This window comes from Saccostrea cucullata, unplaced genomic scaffold, assembly GCF_032062105.1.
Source record: "Saccostrea cucullata isolate Sc308-1 unplaced genomic scaffold, CSIRO_AGI_Scuc_v1 ctg75, whole genome shotgun sequence".
Taxonomy (NCBI): Eukaryota; Metazoa; Mollusca; class Bivalvia; order Ostreida; family Ostreidae; genus Saccostrea; species Saccostrea cuccullata.
Window position 1 is genome coordinate 775,543 of NW_026940114.1, and position 13,922 is coordinate 789,464.

Sequence of the window (13,922 nt, forward strand, 5' to 3'; positions counted from 1 at the left end):
CTCTGCCGAAATTGTGAATTTTAGGAGCTCAGGGTCAGGGGTTCTTGTGTTGGGGGGGGGGGGGGCTCTATTGATTATGTAGTGAAAATTCATGAATTCTTTTAAAATCTTCTTCTCTGCTCCTAGGTATTAAATAAACTAACTAAATATATAGTTATAATGAGCAAGAGTGCCTCTACCACAATTGTGAATTTTAGGGCCCTAGGGTCAGGGTTCTGGTGTTAGGGGGGGGGGCTCTATTGATTATAGTGAAATACATAAAATCTTTGAAAATTTTCTTCTCTGCTCCTGGGTTTTAAGCAGTTGGATTACCTATATAGTTACGAACAAGGACCGTTAGCTTCCAGAATTGTGAATTTCAAGGACCCAGGGTCAGGGGTACCATAGAGGGGGGGGGGGCTGTACTTATAGACTGAAAATGAATGAATTGTTTGAATTCTGCTCCTTGGTATTAATAAAATATTTTTGAAAAACAAGGATGCCTTTTCAAAAATTGTGCAATGTGTGGATCTAGGCCTAAGGGTCAGGAGTTCATGTGTAGTAGGGGCACTACTGATTATTGCTGAATATTACTAATTAGTTGAAATGTATTTTTTGTTCCTCTGCCTTGTCTATGGGTATTAAGTAACCAAACTAAGCAACTGCTAAGTGTATAGTTATGATGATCAATGATGCCTCTCAAAATTGTGAATGCCATAGCATCTGGCTTAAAACATGAATCAAATTCAATCACTGGAAAGTTGTTGCATAATGCTCAGGTGACCTATAAGGCCCATGGGCCTCTTGTTTTTTTATTATTATTATTTTTTTTTTGGCTTCATGAAAATTCAAGAATATTTTTAATTTTTAAGGCAGTAGGATAAAAACCTCATTCTATCATTACTGAAAAAGTTCTTATTATAAATTCAGAAGAAAATGATGAGAGAGAAGTACAATTAATCCCTTGGGATTAGTTATCTGGCCTGCTGCAGAAAATTTAGAAGGCTTATCTTTATCTGTCACTTTAAGATTAATGAAAACCTTTGTCTGCAACTGCTGTTTGTTTTGAAGTTAAGGTCATGCCTTCATGATATATATTTGCATTCATTGAAGGCTGGCATTTTATATAACACAAGCTCCATTATTGTTTAGATATACATTCGGTGTTGAGTTGTTCTTTACTGCCTTATGTAAAATAAATACAAGGATATTATTTACAGGTTTTTGGACATTAAAGAGTTATCTTGAAATTTTAAGAATACAGTTGCTGTTTCTTATTCATCATATATTTTTGAATCATTCCATAAGGTGCACCCTTATAATTCTACCCCATGGCAGGGCCCTTGCTGACTGGTCAGTTTTCTAGTTCTTAATCAAAACTACTGTAAATCACTTTATTCGCGAGAAATTTATGTTCGCGTAATTACGCGAGACGGTATGCTCGCCAAAATTTAAGTCTAGCGTATAAAAGAATTCCTTAAGATTATATAGAGCAATGAAGTAGAATGAACACAATTCGTGAAAATTTTGTCTGGCTGATAAAGAGTCAATGACTATCTCGCAAAAATTAAGTGATCTACAGTATGACTGGGCGAAGTTAAAGCTGGACAAAATTGTTTTCAAGTGGGAAAGGGCGGAAATAACACGGGGTGAAAATAACCCTGTGTACTGTAGTTATCATGAAATATTGAAGTCCCCGGGACAGAAGAAAAGCTACAGAGATAAAGAGTTTTGAGTTTTCAAGAGTTCACGATTGTCTGGGTTGGTTGACAGACTTTTAAAATAAGTCTAAATGGATGTTATGATTCTAATTAGGGCCCCGCAAGGATTTGCGGGTGCCCTATAGTAAACACTCTGTCTGTCTGTCTGTCTGTCATTCTTCCGTCCACAAATTTTCTGTTTTTTCCTAATAACTTTTTTTTTGGTAGCCCAATTAAGTTCAAATTTGGTATGGTAGTTCAGTAGGCAAAAAGACATATTTTGATGCTAAGTTTGTTTCTCTATGTCCTCTGGTTTGGAGCTGGGGTGGTGGGGGTAGATTGCTTAACTTTATATAAGAATGAATTGGCAAAGAGAGATAACTTCTGAAAATGTTCCCATTGTAAACTGAATACTGCAATGAATGAGTACCTTGGGATTAATTAGCTTTCCTCCTGAAAAAAATCCAAAGCATTATCTTTATCTGTCACAATGAGATTAATTACCACCTCTGTCTACAAATGAAATTTGTTTTGAAGTTAAGTCCATTTAAGTGGATTGAAGTATAAATGTTTTTACTTTATTTTTGTTGAAATACCCTACACAATGAGTTCTGATTTCATTGAATTCTTAAAACAGGAAATAGATTAAAGAAGATATATTTTTTTTATTTTTATTTATTTATTTTTTTTCTTGCTTCATGTAAATTCAAGAATATTATTGATTTTTAATGTAGTAGGATAAAAACCTCATTCTATCGTTACTGAAAACGTTCTTATTATAAATTCAGAAGAAAATGATGAGAGAGAAGTACAATTAATCGCTTGGGATTAATTATCTAGTCTGCTGCAGAAAAGAACTATATGCATTATATTGCATATATTTGCCCCCACAAAAGTCAAATTTTGAAAACTTCATGAAATGTGCTGAATTCAATAAATTATGTGAGAAATATAAATTAACAGAAAATATTATAGTGTCAAAGCAGTGTATTCACAATTTTTGTTATTATGACATCACAAACTAGTCCGATTTTATATCCTTTTTCAGAAAGAGGACAAAATGGACAAAATTTCAACAATTTTAGCTTTAAAATTTATAGAGCGCAAGTTTGTTCAGGAACAATATTGACATATTTCATTGATATTATCATTCTACACATTATATCAAAATATTGATCCTGAACACACATGCGCTCGGTGACTTTTACTCAAAATATCGACGAAATATGTACATTTTTCTGTAAAATTCATAAAAAACTGAAATTTACGTCATGTTTGTGATGTCATTACGTACATATGGCGTCATTACTTATGAAAATATTCAGTGCTTTGAAGTCAGCATATACTCCCCTGTTTAAGAACTTACTTAAATACAGTAAAACTCGTTTAGTACGAACACGGATATAGCGAATTCACGGATATAGCGAAGTTTTTCTGGGTCCCCGGCAAAATTCTTAACAAATCTTTGTAAAATTTTACGGTTATAACGAACTCTGATATAACGAATTTACGGATATAGCGAACTGATCTTGAGTCCCGTTGAGGTTAAATATAATGAAATTTACATCTTTTATAACGAACTTTCAAAGATTATAAAAAAAATGATAAATTGAACTTACTTTATTTCCTTTTAGCATTTGTATATGAAACTCAATTCATAAGAAAACCTTAGTTATCGAAGATATGTTTTGTAATATTTGCTTCACTAACATAGTTGGTAGTAATACTTGAAAGAAAACATGCATAGTGCGAATTCGCTATAATGGTTATACGAATTCGTTATACGGATATAACGAATTACGGATATAGCGAATAAAATTCTCAGGTCCCAAGGACTTCGCTATAACCGAGTTTTACTGTATATCTCCATCAAAGTTTGATTTGCGGGGCAAATATTGGTTATAACCGAATGAAGTTCTTCAGAAGGCTTATCTTTATCTGTCACTTTTAAGATTAATGAAAACCTTTGTCTGCAACTGCTGTTTGTTTGGAAGTTAAGGTCATGCCTTCATGATATATAGTTGCATTCATTGAAGGCTGGCATTTTATATAACACAAGCTTCATTATTGTTCAGATATACATTCAGTGTTGAGTTGTTCTTTACTGCCTTATGTAAATACAAGGATATTATTAACAGGTTTTTGGATATTCAGGAATTATCTTGAAATTTTAAGAATACAGTTGCTGTTTCTTATTTGTCATATATTTTTGAATCATTCCATAAGGTGCACCCTTATAATTCTACCCCATGGCGGGGCCCTTGCTGACTGGTCAGTTTTCTAGTTCCTTTAAGATCAAGATCTAGTAATTGAAATGGAACGTACATATTTCTCTAATTAAGCTTAATTACTTTCATGATGCTTTATTACAATAGGTTGGTCAAATGATGTGCATTGTCTTATAATTTGTTGCTATTATAAAACAAGACAAATGAAAAATCATTTTTCAAACTATCATTTTCAATGAAAAAACCTAGCTCTGAAAATCTTTTCCCACATCAGGCAAATGAAATGCATTCAGATTGCCAACATTCCCTCAGAAAACAAAATTTGTAAGTTCTTGGTTTCTTCTCTAAAGAATTATTAGATTTAATATAGGTACTGTGTATCCTTAGTAAAAATGATACACTTATCTGATTTTTTTAAACCGAAGAAGCAAAACATATAAAATGTCATTTTTTATTTATTTTATGTAAGATGAAGATATAGAATGTATTTCTTATATTTAAAAAAATTGAATTTTAAAAAGTGTTGCATGGGCTCTTTCTGTTGATATCAAACAGTGATAACAGTTGTTTAAGTTCTGCAAAAGTAGTCTATTTTTATAAGCAACTGTCATGTCACATATATACTACCTGGAGCTTGCTATTGACTTCCTAGTTACTGACATGACTATTTTCTGTGCTTTTAAACACATCATATAAGTTACTTTTGTTGTATAGGCTGGCAAGATTGACTCTCCTCTGGTGCTGGAGCAGCTGAGATGTAATGGTGTATTGGAAGGAATTAGAATCTGTAGACAAGGGTTTCCCAACAGAATTCTCTTCCAAGAATTCCGTCAGAGATATGAAATTCTCTGTCCAAACTGCATTCCTAAAGGATTCATGGATGGAAAGAAGGCTGTAGAAAGAATGGTAAGATCTGAAAAAAAGGGAAAAAAGAAGATTCTGATTGCTAATTATGACCTATGTTTTAAGCATGTGTATTGCCAGTTGAAATGTTGAAGGACTAGTACAATTGCCATCACATGAAAACAATCTTTAAATGAAAGCATACACTTTTTGTAGATTGCAGCTCTAGAACTTGATCCAAACTTGTACCGTGTTGGTCAGAGCAAGATATTTTTCCGAGCTGGTGTACTTGCTCATTTGGAGGAGGAAAGAGATCTCAAATTGACAGATGTAATTATACAGTTCCAGTCACTGTGCAGAGGCTTATTAGCAAGGAGGTAATATAATCTGGTGACTATAAATTTGAAAATTCTTGATAAAAAGAAAAAAGTATTAAAATATAAATAAAACATTTCTTTTCACTTGGCTTTTTCATATCTTTAATATAGAAATTATCAAAGGCGATTACAGCAGCTTAGCGCAATCCGAGTTATTCAAAGAAATTGTGCAGCCTACCTTAAACTTCGCAATTGGGCATGGTGGAGACTATTTACAAAGGTAATGTAATGTCTTTTATTTCTAATTAAAAGTCAAAATATTTCATTCTTTTTACTTGATAAATATTGAAAAGGAAATAAAATATTATAGAATTGAGTGCATACTTTATGATAGGTAAAACCACTTTTGCCTGTTACTGGACAAGAAGAAAAGATAACTCAGAAAGAGAAAGAACTTGAGAAGTATAAGGAAAGCTATGAGAAGACAAAGTCTGATTATGAGGAAATAGAGCGTCGCTATGCCCAGATTATTGAGGAGAAATCAATCCTGGCAGAGCAGGTTCAGGCCAGTGAGGAAGTGGCAGCCGAGGCAGAGGAGGTGAGTACCAGTTCCTGATCCTGTAACTTAGAACGGGGATGTCATCTTAAAACAGTATCATATTAATATAATGAATTGTAGGCCAGGCGACGTATAGGAGCAAAGAAGGATGAATTGGAAGAAATTCTTCATGAAATGGAGATCAGAATTGAGGAAGAAGAGGAAAAATGCAATCAACTCATCGACGAACGAAAAAAATTCCAGCAAACAATCACAGATTTGGAAGATCAGTAAGTTAAAACCCTAACCTAAACAAGTCTTTTATGTTTGTTATTATAAAAACTTGGTCAGCAGAATACACACATGATTAGAAATCAAAGTATTAGCATAGAAGACTCAGATCTAAAGCGTTTTTCACTTGTCTTAACATACATGTACATCTACATAACATTTTAAAAAATTAAATTCTCATGGTCTGAAAAAATGCAGATCATGGAAATAAATTTGTTATCAAGATACCAAATTTTTTTGGGGGGAGGGATCTTTTAAAAAATTACTTATCAGCAAGTGATGGTCTTGTTAAAAAAATTTTTTTTTACTTTGCTAACGAAAATATGTTTAATTTTAGACTAGAAGATGAAGAACAAGCAAGACAGAAATTACAATTAGAAAAAGTCTCAGCAGAATCTAAAATTAAAAAGTTAGAAGAAGATTTAGCTGTTCAGGATGATAGTAATCAGAAATTAGTGAAAGAAAAACGCAGTCTGGAAGAACGTTATAATGAAGTGCAGAGTCAGCTTGTAGAGGAAGAAGAGAAAGCTAAACAGCTAGGAAAACTGAAAAATAAATATGAAGCTATTATAGCTGACTTAGAGGAGCGTTTAAGAAAAGAAACACAGGTAATGGAATTCTGAAATATGAATCTGTGAGAATTATACTTTGAATTGTATGAATGTTGCATTTTTAAAATTATACCTGAACAACAGAGAGGATGATTGTTTTATAGGCTCGTCAAGAACTTGAAAAAATTAAAAGACGCCTTGAGACAGAGTTAAATGACCTGCGAGAACAACTTTTGGAGAAAAGACAGCAAGTTGAAGAACTTCAGGGCATTTTGTCCAAACGTGAAGAAGAAGTACAGTTCACTCTTCAAAAGTATGTCAATATGTAGAGTTTTTAAGTTGGAATGATAAAATATATTATAGATCCTGAAGAACAAAGGCAAGTAACATATATTCTTAAACATTTTCGAAGCTTAACATTAAAAGAAAAGGTCTTGAATGCAGAATTGGTGTGAATACACTGAATAGCATCACTTGTTTCGACAAAAATGTTTGAGTAGAAGCTTGTGGATAGATTTACATCTAAGTACAGGATAGACCAGTGGATTGACAAAACTTATATGACAATGCATCAAATTACTATTATTCCACTAGTTGAGTACCAATGCTATTTAGGTTGAGAATTTTATAAAGAAAGCTACCAATTTGTGGAAATAGAATGGACACTAAACTCGTGGCTTTTGACAGTGTTCCTTATTTAAGTTCTTCTTATTAAAATCACTCTATTTTCAACTTCAAATTTCTTTTCTTCTCTCAGGAAATAAGCAGTAGAGACTGTTCTTTTAAAGATGTATTTCTTATTTTTTAAATTGCAGAGTTGAAGAGGAAGGAGCTGCAAAAAGTACATTCCAAAAACAACTTAGAGATCTCCAGACTCAAATGCAAGAGTTACAGGAAGATTTAGATGCTGAAAAGGAAGCCAGAAATAAGGCTGAAAAATTGAAAAGGGATTTGAATGAGGTTTGTTTGAAAATGAACTAGATTAGATAGTTATGGCATTGATTGTTGCTCATTTAATTTTCAGCTGTCGAGACAGTGAAATTTTGCAAAATTAAATATGTTCTTTAGGAACTGGAGGCATTAAAAACTGAGTTGGAAGAAAATCTAGATGCAACGGCAGCTGTCCAAGACATCAGGGCCAAAAGGGAGGATGAACTTCGTGATCTCAAACAAGCTCTACAGACCAGTCAGAAACAGTATGAATCCACTGTACATGACGTTAAACATAAATACCAACAGCAGCTAGATCAGCTTAATGAGGACTTGGACAATGTAAAAAAGGTCAGATTCACTGTTGTTGTTTTTTTTGGCACTGCCAGTCAATGTAATTGATGAAATGTTTAGTGCAAAAATTTTAAAATGAGTTGTGTTGATACATGTGACTGTTAAATTGTAAACAGGGGAGGGACAGGGTAAGGTCACAAATCGAATCACAGTAGATCCAAATAGCACCATGTTTAAATTAGTTGATTCATAATTTTTGGTAGGACAAAACTCTGTTAGCAAAAATGAGAAAATTCTCAATTTACTTATATTTAAATAGCCAGATTTCCAGTTATGCATGTCATAGCTGATAAATGGATATTTAAAACATAACAGTAAACATTCTAATCTAAATGTTCTCAAATGTTCTTTAAATAATTAGACAATACACAAGTAACATAAAATTCCGGAAAAACTCAAATTATGAAGAAAAACCATTTAAATTGCAGAAAAATGCAGAATAAGGTAAACAGTTTTGAGAATAAATTCTCAGATAATCACTGTAGCTTATGGGCCTTCAGTTTGATTTTGTTATAAGTTTGAGGTAAAAGGTATAAGTCATAGCTCACTATTCATGGGACATTACACTAAATGTTTTCAGCCATTATAAAATAATTTATATTTCAAATGATAATGTACTTTGTCTGTGTATTCTTTCTTCAACTTATTTCAGAATAAACAACTATTAGAGAAGACGAAGCAGACACTGGAGGCAGAGAATCAAGATTTGTGTAATGATCTGAAATCTGTCCAAATGGCCAAAACAGAATCTGAAAGAAAAAGGAAGCAGACTGAGCAGCATCTTCAGGAAGCATCCATTAAGCTTCAGGAAACTGAGCGTAGCAGAGCTGAAGCAGCTGATAAGGCTTCCAAGCTTAGTGTAAGTGTTCTTGTCAAACTTATCAGCAAGTTGGATTGATCTTTAAAAAATGTGTTCCCCGTATGTGAAAGAGTATGAATTTTATATTTTTTTTTTACTGAATAATTTCAGCTTGAATTAGAATCAGTTAGTAAACAGCTGGAGCAAGCAGAAACCAAAAACATTCAAATGACACAGAAGGTCAGCTCCTTAGAAGCACAGCTTGTGGATGCTCAGGTAAGGTGTATGTGGTGTCAACATTTGAAAAAAAAAGTATGAGTGGTTGAATGTAGATCTATATTTCATGAAATCTATTCAAAATCTCATTTGTTTTTAACTGTTTAATAACAGGAATTAATAAATGATGAGACAAAAGCTAAGTTAATGGCCCAGTCCAAGCTTAGACAAACCACCGATGACATTTCCTCGCTAAATGAACGCATTGAAGAAGAGGAGGAAAACAAAAGGCAGCTGGAAAAGCAAATAGCAGAACTGCAAAACAAGGTAATCAACATACGTCATTGCTCTTGTCTACCTAATTGTCTTTGAATAAATCAAAAGAAAAATTTAAATGGTACAAATCTACATGTATGTATTAGAGGATGTTTGAAAAACTTGATATTCAATAAATTGAACATAACAGTGTATTTTGTGAGTTCACTTTTGGCCTTGTTTATTAAGTTTGGAGAATTGCGGAAAAAATCTGAGGAGGATGCCCATAATCTGGAGACTGCTGAAGAGCAGAGAAAGAAACTAGCACGAGAAGTGGATGCGTTAACAGTTAGACTGGAGGAAACCGTGGCAGCAGCTGACAAATTGGAGAAGTCCAAGAAGAAGCTACAGGCAGAGGTCAGTTGGCAGTCAGCAGGGAGCTGGTTATACAATTAGAGCACTAGTCTTGATAAATTCAACTTTACAGAAATCGGAAATACCATGAAATTGGAGGATTTGTCAATTTCAGTGGAATAAAATTTTGGTATCAGAAACTGAGGTTTCTTAAAAGCACTGAAAGGGGGGGGGGGGTGTTAATTCCCTGCTAGGATCAAGTGCCTGATTTATGAATTATCATGAAATGCCTTAAACCAAGTGGATGATGGTTAGAGAGTAAAAATTTCCATAATAAATGGGACTAATTTGACTTTAATATTCCATGTTTTTCAGTATGTTTTAGAATTTTTAAATCAATTTTCAGGTTGAAGATCTGACAGTAGAATTAGAAACCCAAAAGTCTGCTGCTTCAAACATGGAGAAAAAACAGAAGAAATTCGATCAAATGCTCTCTGATGAGAAAGCTGTTTCACAAAGGCATGGAATTTCTTCTTATTTGTTTTGTCATATTGTAAAATAAAAAAAAAATGATAGAAACACAATGCATGATAGAAACACAATGCATGTAAAATATTTAGATTGTATTTGATGTTTTAAAATAAAATTGCAGGTTAGCTAATGAACGAGATAATGCAGAGAGAGAGTCTCGGGAAAAAGAGACCAAAATCCTGAACCTTCAGAGAGAACTGGAGGAAATGAGAGAGATGTATGAGAAGGCAGAAAAGGGTAGACTAGCTTCTCAGCGCGAGCTCGAGGACCTTGTATCAACAAGCTCAGATGTAGGAAAGAATGTAAGATACAACATGTTTCATCCAGTGATGGTAGAAATGTTCAGTAGAATATCATATCAATAAGTTGTTGTTTGGAAATTTTGTTAATTCTTCTTATGGACATTCGCAACGTACCTTACCTACTGAAAATTTTTTCAAGATATTCTTAATTTAAAAGTACACTACCATCAGATGCTCATAGACGTAAAATCAGCATGCATCACCAGAGGTTTTTAAAAGATATCAATTTATGAAAAATCTTGTGTAATTCAAAGAAAAATGTACAAAAAATACTTAACATCAATACTAGATGTTTTGTTTATCCAGACTTGTTTAAGAAGAAGTGTACAACAGCATATGTAGACATTTAAATGTAGCACACAGTTCCTTAAAGTTTTGGAACTGTTCAACTCCTCGGGAATAGACTATAAAATTCAAACTACATCTCCCAGTAGTATGGAAATGTAATTGGTTTCATTCATTCATTTTAATCTACTTATGCATGTATTTTGCTGCAAAGCGATGTTTGCCTTATTTCTGAATATCTTTTGACTTGTCAGGTACACGAGTTGGAGAAAGCCAAGAGAACACTGGAAAGTCAGGTTGAGGAGCAGAGAAATACCATTGAGGAGCTGGAGGATGAGCTTCAGTGTTCTGAGGATGCCAAGCTGAGGCTGGAGGTCAACATGCAGGCACTTAAGACTCAGCTGGAGAGAGAGCTCCAAGGCAAAGAGGAGGCAGTGGAAGATCAGAAGAAACTTCTCCTTAGACAGGTCTGCCCTTCCTCTGACTAGCATTTATTGGGTTTTGTCCTTTTGTTAGCATTATTGATTTTTTTTCTAACCTCATACCCATGTTTATTCTGTTCAACTGTTTATTCAAAACCAGAGTTAAATTGATGACAAAATGCTAGAAAAGCAAAATTTGAGGATTTTTTAAAATGAATGGTTATCCAACTTTTCCCAAAATGACGATAATTTTCCCAATTTGAATGGCCCCGGCCCCAGTCCCAAAAAGTGGTGTGAGAGCCCTGTAAACCATCTTTTATAGGAGAGGTATTAGAAAGTACATGTTTTTTTAGTTACATTGTATCTATAATTTCTTTGATTTTAAATACATTTAACCCATGAGGTTTATGTGAGTAAGTTCATTTCTGTTTTAATTCTTTATGGCTCAGGCAAATGTTGCTCTGGCTCTAAATTTGTTAACTAGAAATTTGTAGTGGGTAATATTTAAAATTAATAAAATTATTATGATTAGATAACATTAATAAACTTATATTTTTAGCTGAGAGACATGGAAGCTGAACTTGAGGATGAAAGGAAACAGAAAGCAATAGCAGTAAATGGACGCAAGAAACTTGAAAATGATTTGAAAGATTTTATGCAGCAAGTTGAAATGGCAAACAAAGTGAAAGACGATGCTGTAAAACAGCTTCGTCGAATTCAGGCACAAATGAAGGAAAACCAGCGAGAGTTGGATGAAGCACGGTTAGCCAGAGAGGAAATGCAAGGTACAGTGAAGGAAAATGAACGCAAGATAAAAAGTTTAGATGCTGAGATTCTTCAGCTACAAGAGGACCTGGCAGCAGCAGAAAAAGCTAAGCGTAATGCTGAGGCGGAGAGAGATGAGCTGCAGGATGAACTCAGTAGCTTCACAACTGGAAAGTAAGTCTGGAAATTACAACCACAGCACTAAGTCTTGCATTTAATCATTATACAAGTTCAGAGTTGAAATTGATTCTTCATGTGCCACTGGCTCTGCCATTTACAGTAAAATGTGCTTGGAGGGAGATGTCACTCAGAGATGAAAAAATTCAATTTGGCTAATCATAATTTTATTATATCATTAAATTTATTATATGTTTTAAAACTGCAGGTAAAGAAAACTTGACTTTAAGAATGAATTAGCTGTAACTTATAAAAACGCAATATTGATGATGTCCAGTTTACTGTCATAGGCAATTGGCCTCCTCTTGAAAGCCATGGGTCCCAGATTTAATTTGTATATAAATAAATACTGTTGAATGATTTTATTTCATGGAGGGTCAGTGTTTTTGGTCAAGCAAAATTCTACTTTGTTTGTGTGGAGGTTATTTTGTGGGTTGTGTGTCTAAAAAATACATTCAATGAGTTGATATATATATACAAAATAAACATTCTTGGGGCTATAACTGTTCCCTTAGAACTAGGAACATTCGTCCCCCCATGAAAAGTGATGATTCCAGAGTAGTATAAAAATACTGCATCCTCAAGATAGGGCTGCAAAAAGGATTCAGTTCTATATAACAAAGAGAGAGAGTTGAATTACATATCCATATCATATTCAAGGGATGGTCGTGACATAGTATGAAATATATTCTAGGTCTGCTTTGTTGGAGGAAAAGAGAAGAATGGAGGCCAGGCTTCAACAACTGGAAGAGGAGCTGGAGGAGGAACAGAGCAATAGTGAAATGTTGAATGATAAAGCCCGCAAAGCAATGAACCAGGTTATACCTCTAATAACAGATCAGTAGTGAAATGTTGAATGATAAAGCCCGCAAAGCAATGAACCAGGTTAAATTTAAATCTCTAATAATGATAATAGAGAAAAAGATAATGATTCTTACAAAATTCAGAAAGGTCTAAGTGGGTGTACTGCTTTGCACCTTTCTCTTGGTTAGTATGCTGCCCACTCAATATTGAGAGAACTCTGCTTGACAGATATCAGACTAGGTACACCGTTATCCCTTTACAGTAATTTATCCCTATTAATTGTGAGCCTACAAGGTCAAGGGTTAAACAACTTGAGCAGGAAGATCTTTTCTGTCTAATATCTTTAGACCAAACATCGAACTTGGTGTTTGGATTTCCCTTAAGGACAAAATGATTTCATGATTTTGAGACCATCAATTCAAGGGTCAACAAATATTGTCGACCAATAATGTAACTTTTTGGAGTGATGTTGTCTACCCTGGGAAAAATGATTATAACCATTTAATTCCACCTTTGCTATTCATTGCAAGGTCCATTAGATTTATCTTAAGATGGATTAGTTAATCTTCAGGAATAAAAGGCATTTACATGTAGTTGTCCAGCAGATCCCTCTTTCTCCTACAGAAATTCTTCATTCACTTCATTTTCCTTCTTGCTGATACTGTACACTTAAATGTAAATGCGTATTATGAATTTATAGGTAGAACAGCTGACTACAGAACTAAACACAGAGAGGTCCCTAACACAGAAGATGGAGAATCAAAGATCAACACTGGAGAGACAAAACAAGGAATTGAAAGAGAAACTAGCTGAACTAGAGAACCAGATTAGAACTCGAACTAAGGCCACCATTGCAGCTCTGGAGGGCAAGGTGGCTAATCTAGAGGAGCAGCTAGATGTAGAGACCAAGTAAGATCAAGTAGTACTCTCTGTTTATGATCATTTGAATGGTGAGACCAAGTAATATGATTTACTTAATAATATTCTTTATTTGATTGTTAGTATGGGAATTAATTTTGCCAAAGTTTTTTTTAGGCAATAGCTGCAATCTAGTTTTCAATTCTTAAAAACAAAGAAAAAATTATTGTTTATATTTATAGCCGTTTGAGCTCGAACTAAGGCCACCAAACCAAAGAGGGCGATTTAAGTATTTAGAACTTGTGCCCAATCCCATTGTATATATTTATAGCTGCAATAATGTAGCCCTCTCCGATTTTTTTTAATCTGATGTTTTCTGGAGAGGGCTACAATTCCATCGCATCTCCGTAATGGTGCAAATAT

At 34.0% G+C, this 13,922-nt stretch overlaps 1 protein-coding gene across 9 annotated transcripts in view; it reads left to right on the forward strand.

Moving 5' to 3' along the window:
* LOC134254806 (myosin heavy chain, non-muscle-like) overlaps positions 1 to 13,922 on the forward strand; it is a 47,507-nt gene that overhangs the window by 27,432 nt on the left and 6,153 nt on the right. For 8 of the 9 annotated variants that reach the window (XM_062737329.1, XM_062737328.1, XM_062737333.1 and 5 more), the window contains 19 exons: positions 4,622 to 4,813; positions 4,967 to 5,127; positions 5,239 to 5,347; positions 5,462 to 5,665; positions 5,747 to 5,895; positions 6,234 to 6,504; positions 6,612 to 6,760; positions 7,263 to 7,407; positions 7,516 to 7,728; positions 8,384 to 8,590; positions 8,702 to 8,806; positions 8,921 to 9,073; positions 9,251 to 9,418; positions 9,762 to 9,874; positions 10,008 to 10,188; positions 10,728 to 10,940; positions 11,455 to 11,834; positions 12,532 to 12,655; positions 13,342 to 13,550. In XM_062737329.1, the coding sequence (XP_062593313.1) occupies positions 4,622 to 4,813; positions 4,967 to 5,127; positions 5,239 to 5,347; positions 5,462 to 5,665; positions 5,747 to 5,895; positions 6,234 to 6,504; positions 6,612 to 6,760; positions 7,263 to 7,407; positions 7,516 to 7,728; positions 8,384 to 8,590; positions 8,702 to 8,806; positions 8,921 to 9,073; positions 9,251 to 9,418; positions 9,762 to 9,874; positions 10,008 to 10,188; positions 10,728 to 10,940; positions 11,455 to 11,834; positions 12,532 to 12,655; positions 13,342 to 13,550 (3,446 nt within the window). Of the gene's footprint in view, positions 1 to 4,621; positions 4,814 to 4,966; positions 5,128 to 5,238; positions 5,348 to 5,461; positions 5,666 to 5,746; positions 5,896 to 6,233; positions 6,505 to 6,611; positions 6,761 to 7,262; positions 7,408 to 7,515; positions 7,729 to 8,383; positions 8,591 to 8,701; positions 8,807 to 8,920; positions 9,074 to 9,250; positions 9,419 to 9,761; positions 9,875 to 10,007; positions 10,189 to 10,727; positions 10,941 to 11,454; positions 11,835 to 12,531; positions 12,723 to 13,341; positions 13,551 to 13,922 lie in introns of those variants that run through there. The other variant, XM_062737335.1, reaches the window with a different exon arrangement.